The 18,377-nt window shown below is 37.5% G+C and overlaps 2 protein-coding genes across 6 annotated transcripts in view; one reads left to right on the plus strand and one right to left on the minus strand.

Annotated features, from left to right (window-relative positions):
* LOC126955751 (signal peptidase complex subunit 2-like) overlaps positions 1-18,377 on the minus strand; it is a 705,796-nt gene that overhangs the window by 169,253 nt on the left and 518,166 nt on the right. The gene's annotated exons all lie outside the window — the stretch shown is intronic.
* TRPC3 (transient receptor potential cation channel subfamily C member 3) overlaps positions 1-18,377 on the plus strand; it is a 73,097-nt gene that overhangs the window by 30,400 nt on the left and 24,320 nt on the right. For all 5 annotated transcript variants that reach the window (XM_050792625.1, XM_050792626.1, XM_050792629.1 and 2 more), the window contains exons 4-8: positions 6,888-7,052; positions 9,734-9,950; positions 11,425-11,658; positions 14,264-14,528; positions 17,330-17,525. In XM_050792625.1, the coding sequence (XP_050648582.1) occupies positions 6,888-7,052; positions 9,734-9,950; positions 11,425-11,658; positions 14,264-14,528; positions 17,330-17,525 (1,077 nt within the window). The remainder of the gene's footprint in view (positions 1-6,887; positions 7,053-9,733; positions 9,951-11,424; positions 11,659-14,263; positions 14,529-17,329; positions 17,526-18,377) is intronic.

Raw genomic sequence — 18,377 nt, forward strand, 5'->3', positions numbered from 1 at the left:
GTCTCCAAGCAAAACCACATCTTGGGTTATAATGATGCATAAACCCTGCCCACTCTGGCACAGAGGTAGACTATGGCCATATGCAAGTCATTGGGATTTCAAAGTAACTTTATATGGACTCCCCTACCCCCTGATAACATAATAAACTCATATTTATTCAAATCAACCCATAATTCCACCAAGGAAACCATTCCTATCTAATGGTAAGCCATATTGACCGCATATGAGACTCAGGAAGTCTTTCTTCTACCGACTGCCCAAGACCTACTCCCAGCTTTGGTTCCGAGTCTGTTGTCTTCTAACTGGACTCAGGATTCCCAGAGCTCTGGTCTTTCCCAGAAATCAAAGCATGAGTTCAACCCAGGCCTTACAGAACTCAATGATACTTAATCCAGTAAATGAATATATAAAACACCAGAATAGGAACTATCTGACCATGAATTTAATGTTTATGTCAGAAAGGACTTTCTAATATAAAAGCAAAGAAATCTCAAAGCAAAAATACAAATAATCTGGTCACATATAATTTAAAACCTCTGTATGACATCAGAAAGATTATAAACAAAAGAGTGAAGGGCAAACTAGGAAAAGTTTTTTTTATTATAACTCACAAAAGATTGATCTTCATAATATCCCAAGAACTCAAACAAATTTGTAAGGAAAACATCCAGAGCCCTGTAGAAAAATTAGCACAAGGTTTGAATAGGCATGTCACAGAAGAGAAAATTCAAATGACTAACATCCATATTTAAAATTTTCAGACCTTCTAGTGATAAACGTATACTAATGTACAAATACCATTTTCCTTGTCTCAAACTAACAAAGAATAAAAATTTATAATTCTCAGTGCTGATAGTAAAACAGCAACCATCTGCCTGCATCTTTACTAATAAGGAATGGATTTTGGAGATTATTCATCCTAAAATCTTTTTTTTTTTTTTTTTTTTTTGAGATGGAGTCTCACTGTCACCCACACTTGAGTGCAGTGGTGAGATCTCGGCTCACTGCAACCTCTGCCTCCCAGGTTCAAGTAATTTTCCTGCCTCAGCCTCCCAAGTAGCTGGGATTACAGGTGCCCATCACCATGCCTGGCTAATTTTTGTATTTTTAGTAGAGATGGGGTTTTACCATGTTGGCCAGGCTGTTCTTAAAATCCTGACCTCAAGTAATCTGCTCACCTCAGCTTCTCAGAGTGCTAGGATTACAGGTGTGAGCCACTGTGTCCAGCCTAAAATCATTTTTAAGGGATCTCTAAGGTAAATTATAAAGCTGGAAGGATAGTAAACACTATTGCTATTTATAGAAATACCTATATTATTCTTTGAAAAGAGAATGGAATAGACTGGAAGATGAAATTTGATTTTCTGAAAATGGGTACAGGAAAATTAATTTTTAGGCAAAAACACTAATTTTGTTTAATTAGAATAATGGACTGTTTGCCCCTTCCAAAAAGTCTTGAGTTCTAATTCTGAGTGTACCTCTATCCTGCTCTGTGATGTGCAGCTGAACATTAATCCACTCCCCACCATAGAAATAACCAAAGTTCTACCTGCTTCACCATGAGCTATGTCTATTGTGAGAAAGTTTTTGACAAAAGATACTAGAGCTTGGTAGACCACTGAATCTGGAAAACTGGGCTCTCAGATAGAGAAGGAGAACATTTCCTGAGTTCTTCCTTTCTGTTCTCCTATTAATATTTCCTCCATAGTAGGATTAGATTTAAATGTAGAAAAGCCATCCTAACAAGAAACATGCAGCAGTATAAACAGGATAAAAGCATCCATTGTGTATCCACTTTCTGTGCAAAAAGTATACAGGGGAAGCCCAGAATTAAAGAAATGCAAAGAGAGAGTTGTAAATATGCCACTGAGACTTTGGAATGGGTGTGCTGGCTGGCACAGTCCTGTGTGCTGTACTGCGTGGCCCCTTGTCCTGGTCTTCCCCAGGCACCAAGAGATAACAGAGCGTTTTGCACTCAGCAAGTTTGAAAATCCAGAAAACCTTTGCAATATAAGTTTTGGGTTTATATTTCACAATTCATTGAGTTTTAAAAAGAAGTTGAATTGCCTAGTTTTTATTTACAAGAATATTTTCCTTTAAATTGTATGAATTGTGGCTCTAACGGTATCATTAAAAACAAATCCAGAGTTCCTACCATGTTTTTACGCAACAGTATTCCCATGAAGACAGTTCTTGTGAAGACTGATTTGATGCAAAACAGTGTAACATTAATTAATTTTTAAATTTAAAATTTGATTGTCTTCCCTAACCTGCCCTGATCAGTGGTTCAGTTTATAATCTATCAGTCATTTGGCAAGAAAAAAACATTTCATTTGTTCTCAATGCTGGTTGTCCAATTGAAAGATTGAGATTTTCTTGTGTCAAGCATTCTCTCTTTAAATCAGAAAACTCAAAATAAGGGTATTATTTTTGTGATAACTTCAATTTGCTGGTCCGCTGAAGTTAGAAAACAGAATACAAATGTTATCCTGTTGGGTGTAACTGGTGTAGTGGCATAAGGAGATTTTTCAGGAGGTAAAACACTTTTCAGGTATAAAGGTCACTGCCCTATTTCGAAGTCATTGAAAAGACCAAAACTCATCTCCTAAAGGGATTAGCTTTTTTGCCTTCGCTTGCTATTATTGTACTGACTTTACTTTCTTTTTTGAAATGCTCCTTGTGTACTTGCATTAGGATTTTAAATCATTGGAGGAAAATCTGTTTGTGTGGATTAAATGAAATCAACAGAATCCATGAAGTGGTGTATAATTATCTCAAAAAAAAAAAAGAGTAGAATTAGTAGCATAGTAGATAGACCCGTTAAGCTGAATTTTAAAGTGTAACAGGCAAAATGCAAAGACCACAATTTTGGTTACTACTTAATGTAGAGTAAGGGTTTGCACTGTTGTACAAGTTACATCAAGTCAAAGACTGACCATCACATATATGCCATATGGAAAGGATTGAGTCCATCAAGTCTTTGAAACTGTGCAATCTTTATAAATATGTAATTAATGCCATAAAGCACATCTTCAAATTTAAAAATTAGTCCAAGGACAAGGAGTAGGAAAGGGAGATACGCTATAACATTAATATTTCTGTCCTCAAGAGTTTAAAACCTAAGAACGACCAGTGCCTTAGTCCACTTGTGTTGTTTTAATAGAATGCCTGAGATGGAGAGACTTATACGAACAAAACTTTCTTGTCTCATAGTTCTGGAGGCTGGGAAGTCCAAGATCAAGGCAACAGTGGGTTTGGTAGTCTGGTGAGGGCTGCATCCTCTAGAGGGGAGGAACACTATGTCCTCACATGGCAGAAGAGTAGAAGAGCAAGCTAGTTGAATGCTGCATAAAACCTTTTTTATAAGTGTCTTAATACCATTGACAAGGGAGCAGCCCTCGTGGCCTAATCACCTCTTGAAGGCTCCACCTGTTAACCCTACCACATTGACAGCACCTAAATTTTGGAGGAGACACATTCAAATGATAGCTAACCAGATACTCACAAAAGGGAAATTTGTCCATCAAATCCATATAGACACATGTCTTCCTGTCTCCTAACTTCATGGGAATTTTGTTTCCTACAGAAACCCTTGGTCCAAAAACTGCATTGTTGATATCCTAAGTGGTAATCTGATTTGATGACATTATATATTCCACCTGTAGTTTACCCTGAATGAACCATTACCTGTCCCAAGCTTAGCCTGGCTGCAGTCATCAGGGATGCTTTTATTTATATATGTCTAACTTCCCTCAAATGCAGATCCTTCAAATATCAAGATGATTGTACCAACATTCAAATTAAGACTATTTTAAATTCTGATTAGGCATCTTGACAAGCATATGAGTTGAAGCCTCAGTTATAATAGCTTATTTTGTATCTATTCAAAGCTTACTGTGTACCCTAGAACAATGACCTCTTATCACTTAATTCAACTCTGATGCTTCCATTTTTATCTTCTTGTACCAATATACTTGCCCAATATACTGCCTGGATCTGGATCATACTGCCCCTGCCTGGATCACAGGAGGGGCTTAAGACATTTTGATGAGTGAATAAATGAATGAATGAATAAAGGACATTAGGGACCATAGAGGGAGAGGTGAAGCAGGAAGGAAATGATCTAAATACAGTACAGGGGCAGAAGTGGAAGTTTGGAGAAGTTCTCAACAAGAATCCTAGGAAGCTGTCACATATACCCAGGAAGCCTCAACTTTGATTATATTCATGAGTTCAAATAATGATTGCATTGGTCTGTGAAATGCTGTTTTCAAAATTACAACCTTTGAAAAGTGACAAAATCTTGGGTTTGAAGAGAAGACCTAATATATCCTTAGCAACTAGCAGCTACTGAAAATCAGGACCTGGGATTTTGAAAACTGAATGGAAAGGAACTCGCATGATAAAATATGCTTCTTAGTTCAGGCTGCTGTAACTAAGTACCATAGGCTAGGTGGTTTATAAACAACAGAAATTTATTTCTCGGCCAGGTGCAGTGGCTCATGCCTGTAATCCCAGCACTTTGAGAGGCTAAGGCGGGCGGATCACATGAGGTTGAGAGTTCGAGACCAGCCTGACTGCCATGGAGAAACCCCGTCTCTACTAAAAATACAAAAAATTAGCCAGGCATGGTTGCACATACCTGTAATCTCAGCTACTCAGGAGGCTGAGGTAGGAGAATCGCTTGAACCTGGGAGGCGGAGGTTGCGGTGAGACAAGATTGTGCCATTGCACTCCAGCCCTGGGCAACAAGAGCGAAACTCCATCTCAAAAAAAAAAAAAAAAAAAAATTATTTCTTACAGTTCTGGAGGCTGGAAATCCAAAATCAGGATGCCAGCATGGTGAAGATCTGGTGAGGACTCTCCTCTGGGTTGCAGACTGCTGACTTCTCATAGTATCCTCACATGGTGGAAAGAGAGCAAGCTCTCCCACCTCTTCCTGTCAGGGCACCAATCCCATTCATGAAGGCTCCTCCCTCATGATCTAATTACCTCCCGAAAGCCTAGCTTTCTAATACCCATCACACTGAGGCTTAGAATTTCAACATTATAACTCAGTTAATTATCTCAAATCTAATGTTCGTAAATTTATTGTCACCACCTCTGTCCGTGGGTCATTGAGTTCCCGTGTATGGTGGTGCAGAGGCAGCTGCCAGTGCAGCCATCAGTGGGCTTCTCCACTGGGTGCACTCTGGGGGCAAAAGCAGGGATTTGGGGGAAATTGCACCTCCATCACCTGTCCTGGGAGATGAGACTTTCTTTTTTAATTAAAATTGTTCATGGGAAACTATGCACCAGTCAGTGGAAACCTGTGCGTTTCCTTGTAGGTGGGCTTTGATAAAGAGCCAAATATTAATAACTCTAGGAATTGCCTGGAGTTACTAAGAATCATCAGGATCATTAACTACAACTTGATTAAAGAGGAACCTTTTGACAAGTAGGAACTGCAGCTATTTTTTTTTTTTTTTTTTTTTTTTTTTTGAGGCGGAGTCTTCACTCTGTCGCCCAGGCTGGAGTGCAGTGGTACCATCTCGGCTCACTGCAAGCTCCGCCTCCCGGGTTCGCGCCATTCTCCTGCCTCAGCCTCCCGAGTAGCTGGGACTACAGGCGCCGCCACCGCGCCCGGCTAATTTTTTGTATTTTAGTAGAGACGGGGTTTCACCGTGTTAGCCAGGATGGTCTCGATCTACTGACCTCGTGATCCGCCCGCCTCGGCCTCCCAAAGTGCAGGGATTACAGGCGTGAGCCACCGCGCCCGGCCGGAACTGCAGCTACTTTCTTTGTTTCTCAGTTCCCAAAAACATTTCATGGGTGTTTCTTAACAGGTTCATTATTACTGTTTATTCTATTTTTTAGAAGACAGTGATACCTTGATTTTTGTGTTACTAAGAACTCCTTTAAAAAATATGTTTCACTCATAGTTGATTTTTGAATTCCTGAGCTTGGACAAAGAACATATGGCCATTCATAAAAAGGCATATCTGGCTACAAATGGGCAGATTTTGGCATAAGGACCTTTACATGGGCCTGACTACAAATACATTCTGCTTCTTGAATAATGACAGGGCTTTAAAGAAATCCCAGTCCCTCTAAATGATGCAGGCAGATAACTTAACAAAATCAAATGGGAAAAAATCAAATGGCTGGGCTGAAATAAGTATAATTTGCTCATTTTTCCTGATTAGAATTTTATTTATTAAAGAACTGCTGAAGGTAAATAGTCGTGATATTTTGACCTTTTGATAAAGAAGCAATAAAAAAGAGGACAGGAGGGAAGTGACATTTGATGTCAGTTCCTGGAAGAAGTGCATGTGTAGACCCAGCATAATATTTGCAGGTTCATTGATTATTTTTCAGACCTTTTACAGATTTGCAGTAATAGTACATCATTACACAAAGGGCGCATCATGCATTTTTTTTTTATATGTAGCATTTTAGGGGTTGCTCACGAAACTTCACACATTTCTCTTTTAGCTATAGTCTACAATAAACCAAGTAACTTTTTTTCTTTTCCATTTTGAACTGAATGCAAGTAAGCTGGCCAACCGCAAGATGGGACACATTTTTACAAAAGAAGCCAGATGTCACCCAGATTCCACAGAGAAATCTGTGAATCATGGAGGGTTTCTATCAAAAAGAACTATGATTAAGGACACCACCAATTTTATCCTCTCATTTCCATTCTAGTTCTTCTATTAGTTCTGAAATAATTTTGAAAAATGGAGGGAAAGCAAAGAAGAATATTACCAGAACCTTCCAGTACCAATATGCTAGAAAAATATGCTTTAATGTCTTTAGGATGCACGTGTATTTAATAGTTGAACTACTGACAATGGTATGGTAACTTACCTTTCTTTCCCCTTCTCAAACTCTCTCTCTCCCAACAGTTTGTGGCTCATCCCAACTGCCAGCAGCAGCTCTTGACAATCTGGTATGAGAACCTCTCAGGCCTAAGGGAGCAGACCATAGCGATCAAGTGTCTCGTTGTGCTGGTCGTGGCCCTGGGCCTTCCATTCCTTGCTATCGGCTACTGGATTGCACCTTGCAGCAGGGTACTCGCTTTCTACATCTATTTCCTCTCTAGTGGTGTACTGTGTCTCTTTGGGATAAAAAAAGAAAAAGCTTCATGCTTAAGACTCTTATCAGTTTTACCCTGAATGTTAATTGACTCAAGAACACAAATTCTCTTTTTTAATTACTGGATCAATTCAAATAAGGGATGAAAAAGGATTCGGTACCAGTGGGATAGATCACATTTGCAGGCATACAGTACTTAGGCTCTTTTCAGATAAAATCCTCATGGTAGACAGAGAAGGAAAAGGTGCTTGAATGAAGTAGCACTTGTACTGATTTTATTGACAGCTTAATAAGTAGAGTGTCAGCTGGGTTGGCCTGTGAACAGACCGGGGAATGGAGAGGACTACAGCAGTAGTACCAAGAAGCAGTTTCACTGGGAACTAGAAGGGCAACCCATTTGGACCTGTCAGAAGAAATCCAAGGTTGAGTGTGTGAAGCACAGTTGAGAACAGTGGTGGTATCCAAAGTCTTCAAGAAAATGCATGTCAGGTTCCCCTAGCCCTGTGTTAATTCAGACAGTTCTTAAAAATGTAGGATTTAGGTTCAGGGATTTTAAGTTTTTTAAGATTGTTTATTGTTTTTGCTTGGATCATTTTGGTTAGTACCTTTATTCTCCTCTCAACTTTCCAATGTAAAATCAATTTAGTTGTGCCCAAGAGATCCCCTAGCAAGATGCGGAAAGGAATACTATTCATGCCAGTTATGGGCACTGCCAGAGAGAAGGAGCTGCGCTGAGATCCTTTAATCCTGTTTTTACATTCTGAAATTTGGTTTTGTTTAAATCAGAGGTAGTTTCAAGGCAAAATGAGTCAAGGGCACTTACAAGTGATCCTGGAAATCTGTCATCTCTCTGGCTCAGCAATCTACCCCAGCAGAGTTCTGCTCTGCAAACACCATATACGTGTGAGAACGTTCATCCATCTCACTTCATCATTGAGTTGCCCATGCACGTGAAGGCAGAACGTTTGTCATTTTGATCGTATTTGATGACTCAGCCAAGTTCTTTTGTTACATGTCACGGAAAATTACTTTAAGATTCTTCAAATACGTAAACACTAAAGATGAAAAACTATAAATAATATGAGAGGGCATGCAATAAAACGAAAATCATATCTTACCCAAATAATTTTCCTTTCTGAAGAAAATGAGTTGGAATGTTGGGGTTTAGAAGTGTTTGTCTCTTAGGGGAACTTAATCAGTTAAAACATTCCATCAGGTTTGAAGTAACCATCTTGGAGTCCACTTCTTTTCTCCCTACACTTTTACAAGTACAACTAACAGTGTGGCGTGGTCTGCAGAGAAGGGAAACATGGAAGTTAAGCCATTCCCAGAGCCCATGTTTAGAGCTGCCGTATACCACGTATCTTATGACAAAACGGCAACATAGCAAGAATTTTCCATGTATATCGCATTTTTGAGATTTGCATTCTGCTTTCTTTTCATGTTATTTAAAGTTCTAAGAGATTGACCTTTAGGAGAAACAGGCTTGATAATTCCCAAGAAATTTCTATGTGCTATGGATAAGCTACCCCCAAACGTGCCCTTTTTGCAGCTGTGTAACAAAGTGATATGTAAATGTGTTGTTTATTTTTCTGCGTCTAACATGGAAAATGTGACTTTTGTGTGCATTCATGTTCAATCCCAAAAATACCTGCCATCTCTTTCATCATTTATTGACATCACATTAAGGTTCTAGACCTACAAAAACATTTGTTCGGAGTTACAGTCCTTTAAATGTGAACCTCAGTACTTTATAAGGTCACAGACGGAGTTAAAAAGCAGGGTCTGAGAGTGTAGAAAAGAACATACTTGATGAATCTACCAAATGTACCTAATTCTTAGACTATGGAGGCCCTTGGGACAGGAGGAATTGTTTTTCATTTTCACAGGAACATGGGACTTTTAAGGACATTATATCATAGGGGATTTTAAAGGAGTCACCTTAAAATAATTATAAACTGAACTTTGGAAGTCCTTTTGTACCATTTACATGATTATCCAAGTCAGAAATTACTTTAGATTAAGTTAACCTACTTAGAGGTTTTAATTATTGTGTATCTCCCTCTTCTTATTAAGGCAGTAACAGATGCAATATTCATCTTAGTTCTAATATTTTCTGCCTTTTTTAAATAGCATACCAGGTATAACTTGATTTTGGAATATTTAGAAATGAGAACTAAAATTTACTTCTGTAGTAGTAATTTTTTTAATCTTCAAAGGGTTTTTAATGTCTTATATGAGTCTATGAGAACCTCATAACATCTCAGTTACAAAGCAATAAAGAATTACACAATACAAAGTTGAAGTTTCTTTTTCTAGACCCTAAAAATCTGGACTTTGCATATTCTTTTGTGTAAAAATAAAAGCAAGAACCGGTATAGGCCCTGTGATTTCCAGAAGTGCATCTATGAATTCAGTCTACCGTAAGACAAATTGGACATTTAGGAACAATGAATTTTGAAGACTTCTTAAATTATTTTTGAAGGAAGCATCCCCCTTTAAAAGAATATTTTTCATAATGTAGAGCTTTTTGGAAACAGAAGCAGAATTATGAGTGTTCTCCTTTCATCAATTTTTTTTTTAATCCTATATTGTAATCTCCACAAGTGAAAGCCAGATTTTCTGAAGCAAACTTTTCCTCTTTGTTTTGTTGCAGCTGGGGAAAATTCTGCGAAGCCCTTTTATGAAGTTTGTAGCACACGCAGCTTCTTTCATCATCTTCCTGGGCCTGCTTGTGTTCAATGCCTCAGACAGGTTTGAAGGCATCACCACGCTGCCCAATATCACGGTTATTGACTATCCCAAACAGATCTTCAGGGTGAAAACCACCCAGTTTACATGGACTGAAATGCTAATTATGGTCTGGGTTCTTGGTAAGCCTTTTATTTATTCTACCAAAAAGTAATTATAGAAATAATCGCCATTTTCTATTGAAAAAAATGTTGTTATGTCTTATATGGTGACAACATCACTATTGCAAGATAAGCTAAATAGCAAAATAATCAAATAATTTTCTAGCTAGGTAATGCTAAAAGGTGTCCCCTAACACTAAATAAAATTTTTTATGTATAACACGACCCTAATTACAAATATACCATGTTTCAGAAACCTAATTTCAATTATTGAACAAAATGTAAGTTTTAAAATGTGACTCACTGTGATCAATTATTTAATTGAAATACTTGTGAAATAACCCAATGACTATCAACTGATGACAAATACTTTCTTTGTTGTTTAGTGCCAGAGATTTTAGGAGAGTTTTCATTTTCAGAATGTTTGTTATTAGGTTGAGTGCAAAAGTAACTGTGGCTTTTACTATTTTTAAAATGACAAAAACTTCAGTTACTTTTGTGCCAACCTATTTCATCTTACAATAACCCATTTTGAATAGCTGTGTTAAAATAAGAATTTGAAGTTATGTGAGGAAAAGAATTTGTTGTGCTCTCTGCTAAGAAATGGAGATTGGAACCAGGTTGTTTATTTCTGATTAATCTGAAGTCATTTTTGTATCTGTTTTATCCAGTGTGAGTCTTGATGTCTTCTTATTTTCTGAGTTAGTAGGTTAGTTCTTCCTCCCATTCACTCCTGTGGCCTCAGCCTAGGTCAAGTAATTATTTTATATATTTTCTTTTAAGCCATTAACTTTTTAAAAATTCTACAATATTTTCCCTTTATGTAGTCAGGACAATTTGTTAAGTTGTTAAGTTGTACTATTTTGTCCTCTTGTCCCAGAATGGCATTTTCTGCTTTCAGTTTCTTCAGAATGTCCTAGGGCCTCTCACTTAAGGGTTTCGTCTTTTTCAAATAATGTTGCTCACTTTTTAGCATGACATGGAAATGAGAAGAGGGGATAAGAGTGTGATATGAGTATTATTGGTAAACCGTTCTTCTTGTTAAAAATCTTGGGGACTTATTTCTCCAATAATCACTACAGTTTGATAACTAACCATTGTGATTATATAGAACATATTTTCTTCCCCAAAAGTCTTATAGGACAACTTGAAGAACCTTCCTTGCTTATTTTCTTTCCTTCTTCCTTCTCCTCACCCCGCTCCACTACCTCCTCTACATCAATAGAGACGTTTCTGGTGCCACATGTAGACTGCTTCTCCAAATTCTAGTGTTGTGGGGTGAATTATTTTCTTAGCAGGAGCTTCTTCCATTTAACTCCGCACAGGGCCTCAGTGACCATACTGAGTGACGTCAGTCAATGCTTTGTGATGCCTAGTACTGTGCTTGATGTGTAGGGTATTTTAGAGATACCTGTGGCCTGGTGGTGGACACAGTAATGGCTTCTCGGCCTAGCCTGTAAAATCTGACCTGCACCTTCTGTATTTGTTGTGACAGGAATGATGTGGTCTGAGTGTAAAGAGCTCTGGCTGGAAGGACCTAGGGAATACATTTTGCAGTTGTGGAATGTGCTGGACTTTGGGATGCTCTCCATCTTCATTGCTGCTTTCACAGCCAGATTCCTAGCTTTCCTTCAGGCAACAAAGGCACAACAGTATGTGGACAGTTATGTCCAAGAGAGCGACCTCAGTGAAGTGACACTCCCACCAGAGATACAGTATTTCACTTATGGTAAGTTATTAGCTTCAGGGTCTCCTTATGTTTCAGGAAAGGTATTGGAACCACATTTTGGAAGGAAATGCCAATGAGAGTATGTTTAGTATAAGAGGTGTATTGAATATTTATGGACAGTGGAGAAATCATGAACTTTGGAACCTACAAAACTGGATTCATTTCAAGGCTCTGACCCCCTTTACTGTGTAAACTTGTTCAAGTCAACTTGCTTCACTGTGCCTCAGTTTTCATAGCTATAAAAAGACAATGTTACAAGGTGGAAGAAAATTACCTTTAAGCCTATAAAATAATTACTATTGGGAGACTGTCTTAATTAGGGAAAAAATAGTTTGATAAACTGCTTGATGTGAAAGATAAGTCCCCGAGAGCAGGAGATAGATAATAAAAGTTGCCAAACTGCTCTACAGGCAAAGTGAACAGTAATTCAGCAGAGGCAGGAAGTAGGTCCTAAAGTGACCACAAGAATGTAAGCTCTGGAGAACCAGCAGAAATGTTGGGGGAGGATGTTGTCCTGCTCACATGTCATGGAATGGGGTTCATGTCAAATATCTCTATATTGTGAAGAGCAGTGAGACCTCAGCTGACACCCAGTGTGAAAGAACATTGATGCCTTCCTTCCCCCGTACAAACCAATGGTAAGTAATGTTAGCTTCCCTTCTCTTGAGGCCAAATTGAGGAGCCACAGCTAGCAAATTTGTATATAGTTGTAAAATCTGAAATCTGGAAAAGACTTTAGAAAGTGCTGTCTAATCTTCATCTTACAGGTAGGGGAACTCAGGCACAGAGTTTAACTGTGATCTGGTTGTGAAGAATAATTTTTTTGGGTGTAATTAGGACACATTGTGATGAGTACAAGTAGCATGTAAACGTTATTGAAGGCTGGACTTCCGCTCCAAAATGTAAGATGTAATTAAGCACCTCTGTTATTCTCAGCAAGCAAAGATTTTTATATACTAAGGAGACTTGTTCAAATGAGCAAATGATCACCATTTGTAATTAAAGAATTAATTTTAGATTGCATTTTATATATCTTGACTATTTCATAACCTATTTATTTAAATTTATTCATGTATATTTAGTGGCTGTTGTCTGGAAGGGATGGATTCAGGCTTCGCTATCTTCTATATGTATTGTTTTGATCAAGTTTTTAACCTTTCTCAGTCTGGTTTCTGCATCTCTAAAAGAAGATAATAATATCAAATCCATAGGATCATTGAAAGCAGTGTTTGACACATATTAAATAGTCAAGAAATGTTAATTTTTTAAACTTTTATTTTATATTCAGAGGGTACATGTGCAGGTTTGTTACCTGAATATATTGCATGATTCTGAGGTTTGGAGCTAGGAATGGCCTCATTACCCGGGTACTGAGCATATACCTAATAGATGTTTTTCAACCCTTTCCTCCTCCCTCTAGTAGTTTCCAGTTTCATTGCTGCTATGTTTATGTCCATGAATACCCACTGTTTAGCTTCCACTTATAAGTGAAAACCTGCAGTATTTGGTTTTCTATTCCTGCATTAATTCACTTAGGATAATGGCCTCCAGCTGCATTCATGTTGCTGCAAAGGACATGATTTTTATTCTTTTTTGTAGTTGCATAGTATTCCATGAAGTGTATGTACCACATTTTCTTTATCTAATCCACTGTTGATGAGCACCTAGGTTGATTCCATATCTTAGCTATTGTGAATAGTGTTGCAATGAAGATGCAAGTGCATATGTCTTTTGGTAAAACAATATGTTTTATTTTGGATATATACCCACTAATGGAATCGCTGGGTTGAATGGTAGTTCTATTTTAAGTTCTTTGAGAAATCTTCAAAGTGCTTTCCACAGTGGCTGAACTGATCAATAAATGTTAAGTTTTGTTGTTATTGCAGATGTCTGCAATACATCCATTCTTTTGGGAGTGACTCAGTTTGTACAAAATTAACCACATAATATTTCATTGACCTGACAGGTCTGCTGCAGACTTAATAAGTGACCTTGAAAGGGTTTTTAGGGGTCCTCATTCTGAATCTGTATCCAAAATTCTTTTACTTCAGTGGCATTTTACATTTTTCAGGGACAAGTTATATTGCTGAGATATCATATTGTCAGCACCATTGTGATTCAGTGACATTCTCACTCCTCGAAATATTTTATTTGCATAAACTATTGGATGAACTAATTTTCCCACAAAATATGGGAAAGAAGTTACACTCCAGCTGTGCCTATAGGATGACAAAATAACTGGTCAGTAAATTTAATAACTGAAGGGACAAATCAGTCAAGTCAGTTGTTTTGTCATCCTGGAAACAGTCTGTGTCTAACGAAGTGTTTTAACCTCTTCACGTTTTGTATTTTATTCTGTTTCTGCTCAATGTGAAGTCAGCTTAGTATCTTTATAATAGTGTACCCTCCATTGAAAGTAATATAGAGTTTACGTTTCTGGTTGAAGATGAAAATAATCCCTGGACAGTTAATTAAATCTAGAGTAGTTTCAACTGAGATGGTAACCACCTACCTACAAGATAGATCCTATTTAAGGTATTTGCTTTGCATAGTTGACAATGAATAGAAAGCTCCATTTTTAATCTCTTTCTCTCTTTTTTTCTAGCTAGAGATAAATGGCTCCCTTCTGACCCTCAGATTATATCTGAAGGCCTTTATGCCATAGCTGTTGTGCTCAGCTTCTCTCGGATTGCATACATCCTCCCTGCAAATGAGAGCTTTGGCCCCCTGCAGATCTCTCTTGGAAGGACTGTAAAGGACATATTCAAGTTCATGGTCCTCTTTATTATGGTGTTTTTTGCCTTTATGATTGGCATGTTCATACTTTATTCTTACTACCTTGGGGCTAAAGTAAATGCTGCTTTTACCACGTAAGTAAAACATCTTTTTATAAAGGAAAGAGAAATTCTAACCAATCTACAGAAAACAAAGGAAAAATTTCTGTGATTGTAATAAAGATGTTTTTAAGCACAGAAAATAATCCATCAAAAACAGTTAGTGCTTGTGTGTGATTACATTGCTCTGAAGGCTCATCTCTGAGCTTAGTGAGAGTTTGACCACAGAATGGGTCAGAATTTGGAAAAACCCTAGACAAAACTGGCTATATTAAGAAAACAGGATAACAGATTTATAATACTGGGTGTCTCTTGCATTATGTATAACATTAAAATTAGTTTCATCATTTTATAGCCAATACTCTTCTTTCAAAAAGGAAGCATCAGCTTTTATTTTAATATATTCATTGATCAGTACAGGGAGTCGAGTAAGAGGAAATTATAGCTAAACATTTTATAGCCCACTATCATGATAATACCAGTTTCTTCCTTTGGCCATACTGGTTTCTGCACTGGAGACTCACCTCTTCCATGAAGTCTTCCTTGATCAAGTTTCCTTAGTCATTTTCCCTTTAAGTTCCTTCAGCATGGAGACACCCAGATTGTGAGATCTGTTCTCACCCGGTGGTGTTCGGTTGTCATGGACATAGGGCCTCTGCTGTGTACTGCAGTTCTTCCAGGTGGGGAGGTCCTAAACCCTTCCTGCTCTGCCTTTGTTCCCAATAATGCCACTACTGGAAACAAACTATACACTCAGTAAGTACTCTATAGACCACAGTAGAATATCAAGCCCTTGTAGACATCTCAATTGTTCTAAAATGAATTTTTTAATAGTTAATATAGAACAGGTCTTGGAGGTGAAAGAGATTTGAAACTCGCTTTATTGTAATGAAGAAAAAAACCTGTTTTGAACCCAGCAGGGAAATGACAAAGAGATCTTGCACACAGTGTGACCCCTGCCCCCATTTTCCTTTTAACTCTATGGTAACTCATTTTATACATTCTATTTTCTTCAGTGTTTTTTCTAGGGATGTGACCATACAATGTAATAGAAAGGACACAGGCTGAAAATCATGCAGACCTGGATTTGAATGCAGTCTCTGCTGTTTTCTAGCTGTGGCTTTTGGTTAAGTTCCTGAACATTTCTCAGTGTCAGTTTCCTTATTTTTAAAATAAGCACAATAAAGTTTAAATAAGGTCGTTGTGACAATTATGTAAGGTGAGTTATATAAAGCCTCTTGCCCACAGTAGGAGCTCAGAACTGCCAGTGTCCTTTCCTTTTTTACTATCCCCCTCTTCCCACACATGCACTCCATATAGATTTGAAGAGAAGCGAGGGGCAGCAAGGTTTGCAAAGGAGCAAGAGGAAGGTGCAGGAGAATTTTGTGACACAGTCAAATAAATGGCAGGAACAAAAAGGTTATGGTTTTTCTTACTCTCCTGTCAGCATCTATGCCATAACATCACACAGCCAAATGTTTCGTAATAGAGAGTAACTATACAGGAATAGAGTTCTATTCAGCCCTCCATCCTCAGGGTGTAGCAAAATTTCTAGAACATAATAGATGCTCTGTTAATATTTGTTTTATGAGTGAATGAATAAACTAGTACTAAAACCTACAAATCTATAAAATTCGTTGTTATTTAGGATGTTATAACAAACTTAAAACGTACTTTTTCACAAATCTTTCTCTGAGAAAGAAAAAGACTTACTTTTGAAGGTGTAATGGAATTTTATGTGTGTAAATCTTTAATTTAATTATTATTAATTTAGTTCACCAGTGATTACAATTTGGTTCTGTGACAAAACCACCCAAATACATGTTGCCAAATATCATTTAATTAAGGGACAAAACTAGGTAATTAGTCTGGTGAGGGTCTAAGTGCTATTTGTTGTGGTAGAAGAATCGGGAAGTACATTATATAAATTAAGGGAAAAGAACAGGAGTCTTTCGTTCTGTTGCCTCCTCTTCATTTCCAGTTAAGTATTTCTAGGTAGGTAATATATTCCTGTGATAAAAAATTTAAATAGAGAGGCGTCTACAGGGAAATGCCTGTCCTTCTCCCTACCCTTGGCACAGTCTCTTACTTCTCCTTAGTTCCCAGAGGCAATGGTTACTTTTGAATATTTTCAGAGATATTTTTTATATAAAAAAGAATATAAGTATTTGTATGCCTTTCTTTTTTATTTAAATTATAGAATATTTCACACTTCCTATATCTTATTTTTTCATTTAGTATATCTTTGATATAATTTTATATAAACACACAAAGCTCGATCTGTCTCATTTTCCCACAGTGGCTGCATAGCATTCCATCATATGGATATACCAGAATTATTTAGCCTGTCCCCTATTGATGGGTATTTAGATTACTTTCATTCTTCCCTACTGCAAATGATGCTGCAAGGAATATGTTTTTACATACTTTTAAAAAATTGGTTATATAATTTTAATCCCAACCCTGTTCTACTACAGAAAACCTGATTTAAATTTCTAAGTCACATACAAAATCAAACAGCAAATTCCCCTTTTTGTAGGAGAAAGGAATGGTTATTGTGACTTGACTTCAGCTTTCTCCTGTGGAGTTCAGAGAATTTTCACTTGATGATAACTTCAGAAAAGCTAGGCATTGGCACCGTTTAATCACCAGTTCCTGAAAACCTGAGAGAATAATTTTTCTATGAAATGTCATAACAGAGTGGTTATACTCTTGGAGTATATTATGGTGGCATTTTATACCTGTACAGTAATTAGACCCTAACTTGTTTTTTACTTTTCACTCTTAGATATTGAAAACTGTTAACTTACTTACTTTTTACCTTATTTTTTCAACAGTGTAGAAGAAAGTTTCAAGACTTTATTTTGGTCAATATTTGGGTTGTCTGAAGTGACTTCTGTTGTGCTCAAATATGATCACAAATTCATAGAAAATATTGGATACGTTCTTTATGGAATATACAACGTAACTATGGTGGTCGTTTTACTCAACATGCTAATTGCTATGATTAATAGCTCATATCAAGAAATTGAGGTAAATCTGTTTTCTATCCATAGTGTCTATCCTTGTCATCCTATTCTGATAGTATACATCTGCTTCTGTACCCTATGGCTGAGCTCCAGCTCATGTAACAAAGAGGCTCATATCCCCACAGAGCCTGGGCCTTTCCCTGTGTTTTCTACCTGGATAGATAGCTATCCACATTCTGGTGTCTTCTAGGTGCACAGCAGGGTTCCCCATGAATTTATTGCTGCTCTGCCTTCTCTCAGGGTATACTTCAGAAGTTTTGAAATAAGTGGCTAGAAAAAGTATTGGCCCTAAGGAAATTACTCTCTTTTCAATTAGCCAGCCCACCATTCTACCTGGTAGAATGACCAGATGTTTGGCAAACACTAATGGTGTTCTTTATCCAGTCAAAATTTTGAGTATTCTAGAAATCTCTTGATTCTTGGTTTTGGATTGGGCTGGGTTTGGTACCTCTTTTCACTGTTGTATATATGTTTTCTTATGTCCTTCACTTTAGTGTTCAGTGTCTTTTTAGTGCTTTGTGGTTTGTTAACTCCACCAAATCTCTATGTATGTTTTAGAAACTCATAATATATAGTGTCCTCAAAGTAGAAGTTTTGGTCCTAATGGCCTTCTAGGCTGTGTGAACTGAGAGAGGCAGCTTCCTCCTAGTACGAACCCCCTTCCCTTCATTTCTCCTATCAGTTAGGGTGGTTATCTCCATCACTGTGGGCAGCACAGAGAATGAAAGGAAATGTAAGACAGGATCAGGCTACTCAGGGGCTTATGTGACATTTGGGGACATATGGTAAACACAGAAATACCAAAAAGCAATTCATCTGAGAATCATTTTTTCCCCTTGCCCTTGAAATATAATAT

This window comes from Macaca thibetana, chromosome 5 (assembly GCF_024542745.1).
Source record: "Macaca thibetana thibetana isolate TM-01 chromosome 5, ASM2454274v1, whole genome shotgun sequence".
NCBI lineage: Eukaryota > Metazoa > Chordata > Mammalia > Primates > Cercopithecidae > Macaca > Macaca thibetana.